Genomic DNA, 7,843 nt, shown 5'->3' with positions numbered 1-7,843 from the left:
AAAGGTGCGACAAGATCTCTCTCCACATGCTGACCCTCCTACAGACTAAGGGGGCTATCTTTCGAAGCCTACCCCTGTGTGTGTGTGTGTGTTGTGTGTGTTTGTGTACACTGACCCAACCGGCCACAGCAGGGTTTGTGGCGGTCCCAGCGCCCGCCGGAGCTCATCCCAGGCCAACCCGAGGCGAGGCGGGCAGGTCCCGGGCAGCCTGCCTCCCTCCGGCCTGCCCCCCCCCCCCTGCCCTCCCCCCCCCCCCCCCCGCTGCTGCCACGGCGCCTGGAACAATAGAGAGCCAGAGAGTGGAGCCGGCTCCGGGCTGAGCTCCCTCCCTCCCCTCCTCCTTCTGGCCCCTTCCCTCTCTCTCTCTCCCCGCCTCCCCTCCCCTCCCCTCCCGCCCCGAGGAGCCAGAAGCGCCGTCGCCGGAGGAGCCGCTTCTATGCCCGCCGGAGCCTGCTCTTCTCCTTCTCCCGCTCAGCCCCGGCATGGACGTTAGGTTCTACCCGGCCGCCCCCACCACCGTCGCTTCCTTGCCCGGCGCCGACCCCACTTGCTTGGGCCCTTTGGACTATTACCATTGCAACAAGGTGAGGAAGGGGGTCTGGGCATGGCCCCCTGGGACTGGGGCGCCCCTTGCCCTCTTGCAAAGGGGGAGAGGTCGCAAGGGGGGTTAATTCTTCTTCAGTGTTGGCTGCATCCGCACTGGAGAGAGAACCTGGTTTGGCACCGCTTTAACTCTCTTCTGGCTCAAGGCTATGGAATTCTGGGAGTTGGAGTTTGTTGTGGGGCTCAAACCGGATAGTCTTTGTTTGTTATGGGGTCTTGAGGGCTGAAGTCCTCTCTCTCTCTCTCTCTCTCTGTGGAAGGCTGCCGTCGAGGCGACTCTTCGCCTACTTGCCCCGAGCTGGGACTAAGTGGAGTCGCCAGGGGTCTCAGGGGGGCACAAGGCTCCCAGCTCGGGGCAAGGCCAGGGGTTGACTGGATGGCACCCCTCAGCGGAGCCCCCCCCGACAGCCTTCCTTCCCCTCAACCTTCCCCTCCCGACTTGGGAGGGCTCCCCATGGCACCCCTCAGCTCAGGTGCTCTCTTAGCCTTCCTCCTCCTCACTTGGGGGGTTTCCGTGGCGCCCCTGAAAAGTGCCCCCAGCTCTCTCCTCCTGACTTGAGAGGGCTCCCCATGGCGCCCCTCAGCCGAGCTGCCCCCTAACCCTCCTCCTCGTGACTGGAGAGGGCTCCCCATGGCGCCCCTCACCAGAGCCTTTCCCCCTAACTTTCCTCCCCATGGCACCCCCCAAAGCAGCCCCTTTAACCTCCCTCTTCCTGAGAGGACTCTTCATGGTTCCCCTCAAAGGAAGCTCCCCCCATAACTTTCCTCCTCCTGACTTGAGGTTTTTCCGTGGCACCCTCAGCTTTCCTCCTCCTGACTTCAGAAGGCTCCCCATTGGCACCCCTCAGAAAAGCCCCTTTCTAACCTCTCTCCTCCTGACTTGGGAGGGCTTGCTATGGCACCCCTCAAAGGAGCCCCCAATCTTCTTCCTCACTCGAGAAGGTTCCCCATGGTACCCCACAACCGAGTTGCCCCTCAACTTCCCTCCTGTCTTGAGAGGCTCTCCATGGCTCCCCTTGTGACATGAGAGGGCTCCCCATGGCGCCCCTCAGAGGAGCCCTTCTAACCTTCCTCTTCCTGAGAGGACCCCCCCCCCCATGGCTCCCCTTAACCTCCCCCCTCCTGCCTCGAGAGGGCTCCCCCAAACCCTGCCGCCAACTCAGGAGGGAGTGCTTGGCAAGAGAGCCCCTCCTGCAACTCCCCAAAGTCCCAGCTCTGGCTCTCTCTGGCGGGTGCAGTGTAGGTGTGTGAGGTCTCTGGGCTTGGTAGGGACAAGACCCAGCCCCAGAAGCCAGGCCAGAACCCACAAGGAGACTTCTCCTCCAGGGAGCCAAGCCTTGAAGGGAGCCAGAGAGCTGGGGGAGGAGGGCAGGCTCATTCTGGCAAGGAGGGAATTTCAAACCACTTCTCCTCCCAAGGCTGCGCTCAGGGATTTGCAGCCAGGCAAGGATCTTTCTCATCTGCATCCACATTGGAGAGATAACCCGGTTTGGCACTCATCTGGCTCAAGGCTATGGAATTCTGGGAGTTGGAGTTTCTTGTGGGCCCAGAGTGGAGCAGAGCCTTGAGCCAGACAAGTGCCAAACTGGGTTATCTCTCCAGTGTGGATGAGATCTTATTGCGGCGTCACTCCAGACCCCGGATTAGACCTATAAAGAGGGAGAAACCCCAGAGTCCTATGCCAAATGTTTGTGTGTGTGTTGGTTGTGTGTAGGAGGAAGAGCGGAGTTGCATGGACTCAAGAGATCGCTTGGTTTGAGCATTGTGTGTGTCTCTGCCCCTTCCCTTTGCCTGCCTGGCAATGAGTTCTTTTGGGAAAATGTACAAACTAGGGGAGAAATGTGTTTGGGTGAGTACATGATGGTTTATTTTCTCCTCCTCTTGTTGAGTTGAATCTACAGAGGAGATGCTGGCCAGACTGTGCAGACCTGGATTTTGCTGTGAGTGTATTTGGGGCTGGGACTTAATAGGTTTTTATTTTTATTGCCATTGTTAGCATAAATGGAATTGCAGGTCCTTGTCCCTCAGTTGTCAACCTCTTTCTTTCCCCTCCTCTCCTTTCCCACAACACAACTGCTTCTGTTAAAGGCGACAGAAGAAACTGGGTGATGTATATTTCATAAGATCTACACACGGCACAGCATGAGGACCTCTCTAACCTAGATTTGTCTTATTTGCTGCTGGAAGTGTACTCTCTTTTAATGCATGTATTTGAAATAGAGGGAGAAACGTTTGCAAGAGGACTGCAGGCTGCTTTAAGCCAAGTACCTCGGCAGAGAGGAACAAGAGAGTAAAAACAGGGACAGGATGAGGAGAGCTTTCCTGTGAGTACCAACCTTTGGAGGCATTTGAATGAAAGAATCATTCTGGGGTAAATTTGGATTATTTAACCAGGCGTGAGTATGTTCTTTGCAGTTTTGTAAAAGTAGTGAACATTGCAGGCTATTCTGTCTATCAGCAGGATTTTTTTGTTGCATTTTTTAATTTTAATTTTTGTACTTTATTTTAAGATAACTTGCCAAAGTGTTCCCTCTCTCTCTTTGTCAACAACATATGAATTTATAAATGTTATAAACGATTGCGTGTGATTTCCGTACGGTTTCATATTTCACATTGAAAGTGCTATTATGCTCGTCTCAGCTATCACAACCAATTCTTAATCTTATTACACAAAAGGAAGCATTTTAAAATGTGTGTATCGTATAGTTAGGAAACAGCAGTAGTTTTGGAAACTGTTGAACTGTCTTAACTTTTATTGGAAGAAACGTTGACATTTCGTTTGTCAGAGGATAGTTGCTGACATCCAGGACAGATTGTAATATAGAGGCAACAAGACATCTGGGAGAAAAAGTAACTGTATTCTGAAATTCTTTATGGTTTTTATAAGTGCAAATATTGAGAAGAATATTAAATTCATGTTCTAGTTCATATAAAAAATAGAGTATCAGACATTCAAGTTGGTAATTCTCAACAGAAAGAGGTAAACACAAAAGGTCTTTTTAATGGAAAGCTGGAAGCATGATGCACTTTCCCAAAACTGACCACAGTTAGGCCACAGAGAAAACATTTTTCAGAAGAGGAACTTAGACACTTGCAAATGCTGGACAGGCATTTGCTATTGCAGCTTAAAATGATAAAAGCATCCTTTTACAAATTGCTGTTTCCTACAATGCCAGGAGAGAGACAGAGAAGGTAACAGTGCTGTAAAGTTCTTGTATCAGTTTCTCTCAGAGAAATACATTCCAAATATGATTAATAAAAGTCTGAGTGAGGTGATGCAATGGAACATATACAAAATACTGACCACTGCCAGCAGGTGCTGCTGTTGTCACTGTTACCAAGTGTTAGAGCAAGAGGCAGAAAAGAGGAGAATGTTAAATAAGTAGTTTGCGTCCATATATATATATATACATAGTTGCCCTGGGATACTATTTAGATAATCAGGATGTGCTAAACGTACTTATGTTGATGGAGTAAAGCTTTAATTATAGAAAATAATTTAAAGAAAGTAAAACTGCAGAGCTATCTTAGAACTCTGTTGTTCTTCATTCCTGTGTTGTCCTCTACAGAGATGCTACCATAAGTTCCTAAAATAGGAGCTGGGAACCTGCTTTTCACAGAGGGCTACATTTCTTCAGGGCTCCTCTGCCATGGGCTGTATGCAGATGGTGGGAGGAACAATTTAGGGAGCTGGGTTAAGCTTAGCTTGTAGAAGAAAAGACCAAGAGGTGACATGATCTTTAAATATCCGAAGGATGTCATGTAGAAGATGGAGCAAGCAAGTCTTTTGCTGCTCCAGAGACTAGAATGAGAACCAATGGATTTAAACTGCAAGAAAAGAGATTCCACCTAAACATTAGGAAGAATATCTTTACTGTAAGAGTTCCTGAACAGTAGAATTGACTGTATCAAAGGGTGAGACAGTCTTCATCTTCACCTCCATCTTCAGAGGTCTTTAAACAGAGGTTGGATGGACATTTTTCCTGGAGTGATTTAGTTGTGTATTCCTGCATGGTAGGAAGTTGGATTAGATGTCACTTGTGGTCCCTTCCAACTGTATGGTTCTGTTCTCCTTCCCAACTCTTCAGGCTGCCAGGACTGCTGATTCTTCCTAGAAGTCTGGGTTTGGCAGAGGTCTTTTCCTTACTCTCCTTTTATTGTTGAGTCTGCTTTGCTTCTCCCCACAATGTTTTTTGTTCCTTCCCTTCCTCTGGGATTCTCTTCTACCCATGAAATTAGCCACAAGCCACAGGTTGCCTGCATGAACTCTAAAGTGTATTTTCCCTAAAGCAAATGGGTAAGCATGGATTTCACTCCACCAGTGATAAGTATTGTCATTTTGCCACACTCTGAAGGCATGGATTATAGATAACTTGTTTCCCAAATTTTTCATAGTTTGAGAAATCTAGAAAATGCACAATATGAGTTGCAGCAAGGAATGGTTGGGCACCCAGGGAATCTCTAGGGAAAACTGCAAGGAATTTAGAGGTTCCTCCAGATAGCTTTTGTGAAATAAATCAGATGTTTCAGTGGGATTTTAATGGAAGAAGGGAAAGGCTTGGTGTGTTTGTGGTTGCTGACTCTGTCCTTACTTAGCTGAGATTTTAGAAGAGTCAGGGCAGCCTCTGTGTTCTATAATTAAGGGATAATTCCAGCTTGGAGTAGATGATTGTAGGAACAACTAGTTATTTGCTTTATCCTCCTTTAGGAGATCAAAGATAGTGTAAGTTTTCAGGCTCCATAACTGAAGTACTTCTCCATGGGTGTTTTTTTTTTTTTTGTGAGTGGGTGGAGAAACCTTATGGGAGGAAGGGTTGTGTGCAGCACTAGGCACCCAGTGTATAAATATCTAAAATGGAGGCCATAACCGAATCTCTATATTTGTTGTCCCTGAGCCAGTTGATGTTTCTGATGCAGCCAGCCAGCTTGCAAAGGAAACACTATTTAGCTCAAAGCATCTTGAAATGTTAATGTAATTGTTTTGTGCACTTACCGAACATGATATTGTTATCATGAGATTTCCCATCTCATTTGTGCACTGCAGCAAGCCACAGTTGCTCTTTACAACCACTGAAGTACCTGTTGTACTTCAGTGTTTCCATCTTAAAAGGATCAGAGTGTTTACAAATAGGGCTTGTCTAATGCTTGCATGAATATTCAGTTATATACTCTGCTGTGATCTGGGGTACCAAGTGGTTTTATTTTTTTTGGTTTGGAACAGTTGTGGAGATACTGGTATAATAGTGGTCCTCAAAAAGTTGAGCTGTAAGCCTGGACAATTTAGCTGCAAACCCAGATGGCCTTAATGTAAGCAGTTATTCAGCCCCTACTCTGTAATATGCAGTTAATAATTCCGACACAGGCTTCTTGTGAGTCTTTTTGAGCTATATGAAGAAACATGAAAATGGAAATACTAAGTTCTTGTTACTGAAGCCCCCCTCTTTTTTTTTTTTGAGTGCAGCTGTGTAAAGAGATTCAAAGAAGTGAATTTGGGCTGGTTACAGACCGCCCATTTGGGGCGGGCTGTACCCGCCCCTTTCCCCAGTGTATCGGGGCCTCAGCTGCCAGAACGGCAGCCGCTGAGGCCCTGATCCGCCGCTTTTCAGGCTGCGGGGAAGCGGCAAAACGCCGCTTCCCCGCAGCCTGAAAAGGGGTGTCCTTGGGGCTTCAAGCTGAAGGCTGCACCCAGCGACGCAAAGCGGCGCCACAAACCAGGAAGGAGCTCCGAAATGGAGCTCCTTCCTGCTCCGTGCTAAGGGCGCACTAGGCGCCCTGGCGCGGAGCGAGGACGTCACGTCCGCGCCGTCCCGTATAGAGGCGGTGCGGCTGTGACATCCTCATGGCGGCGGCCGTCTGGAATGGCCAATGTCATTTTTTACGCGCAGAGCGCGTATTAGGGTTAGGGAGGTGCGGAAGCACCGCACTTCCCTAACCCTAGTATGCGCTCCGCGCGTACTTTAATGGCGGTGTGTAACCCGCCTCAGTCTCATTTAAAAAACAACTAAACCAATCTTCCCAGCCTTTTGACTGCAAATAATGGGGATCCAAAACATTCAATTGACTGGATATTGTGGAATTTCAGCTCCCATTACTGGTTATGCTGGTTGGGGCTGATGGAAATTGCAACCAAAATGTTCTAAAAGTCACATGTTCCTCAGCCCTGGTAGGCACTTGCCACATAGGAGACTACCAGATTAGAAGGTTGTTGTATTCATTTGTGCACTAACCTTCAATACCATTATAACGTGTTTCAAACCCATTGCAATATACAGCACACACAAAGTCAGGATATACATTTCACCATTCATGAAAGATCTCTCTACCTACTGGTTGGTTTCTGAGTTCAATTCAAAGTGCTTGCTTTGGCTTATGAAGTCCAAACAGTCTGGAGCCAGGATATCTGAAGGACTGTCTCCTATGCCTTATATGAGGGGTAGGCAACCTTTTTGAGCTGGGGGCCGGGTTGCTGTCCCTCAGACAACTGGGGGGGCCGAAGCTAAAAAATAAATAATTAAATATTTTTTTTAAAAAAATTAAATATATAAATAAACCAGGACAAATGTAGGACAAAATTTTCAAATGGAAGACACTTTTTTTACAAAATGAAGACACGCAAAAAAAATTTTGCTGACTTTAAAAACTGTTAATATAAATGCATGTTTCTGAGGCTTCTATAGACAATTGCCCCCCAAAGGCCCCGGCGGCAATTGGTGGCAGAACCGGGCTGGGGCCGGTCCCAAGGCCTCGCTGGGCCGCATTCGGCCCGCGGGCCGCAGGTTGCCTACCCCTGCCTTATATTCTTCTGTTGCTTCACTTGGAGGTGAAATTGTAGACTATAGGGGATAAGGCATTCATTGTGGGAACTCCCTTCCCAGGAAAATTAGCTGAATATGAACATCATAGCATTTAGGTGCTATTTCCTCCCCCTACCATATTTAGTGGTATCTGAATTATTAGTTTTGTTGTGTTGGCAAGGATATAATGGTATCAAATTGTGGATTATTGGTGCTATTAGATACCTGTTCTTTTTTAATATTATATTTTGTGAGTCATATTAGGGACCTTGCTGTTTCTTGAAAAGCAGAATAACACTTATATCTTTAAAATTTATTTAAAGGAAGTGGATTCCCTCACTTTCTTTGGACAGATTTGTGCGTCTTGTTTCCAGTGTGGAAATCATTACAGTATAGCAAAACAACAGCCAAAATAAAAAAATAATAATACAAATAGCTACTCTCAA

At 47.4% G+C, this 7,843-nt stretch overlaps 1 protein-coding gene across 7 annotated transcripts in view; it reads left to right on the top strand.

Moving 5' to 3' along the window:
* The first annotated feature begins 383 nt into the window (after positions 1 to 383).
* TOX2 (TOX high mobility group box family member 2) overlaps positions 384 to 7,843 on the top strand; it is a 342,423-nt gene continuing 334,963 nt past the window's right edge. For 4 of the 7 annotated variants that reach the window (XM_042461865.1, XM_042461868.1, XM_042461863.1 and 1 more), the window contains exon 1: positions 384 to 584. In XM_042461865.1, coding sequence (XP_042317799.1) covers positions 483 to 584 — 102 coding nt within the window. In that variant the 5' untranslated portion in view covers positions 384 to 482. Of the gene's footprint in view, positions 585 to 2,265; positions 2,453 to 2,779; positions 2,928 to 2,980; positions 3,000 to 7,843 lie in introns of those variants that run through there. The other 3 variants (XM_042461864.1, XM_042461866.1, XM_042461867.1) reach the window with 3 other exon arrangements.

Source organism: Sceloporus undulatus, chromosome 4 (genome assembly GCF_019175285.1).
Source record: "Sceloporus undulatus isolate JIND9_A2432 ecotype Alabama chromosome 4, SceUnd_v1.1, whole genome shotgun sequence".
Lineage (NCBI taxonomy): Eukaryota > Metazoa > Chordata > Lepidosauria > Squamata > Phrynosomatidae > Sceloporus > Sceloporus undulatus.
The sequence above is the reverse complement of the archived record's forward strand: the minus strand, read 5'-3'. Positions and strand labels throughout refer to the sequence as shown.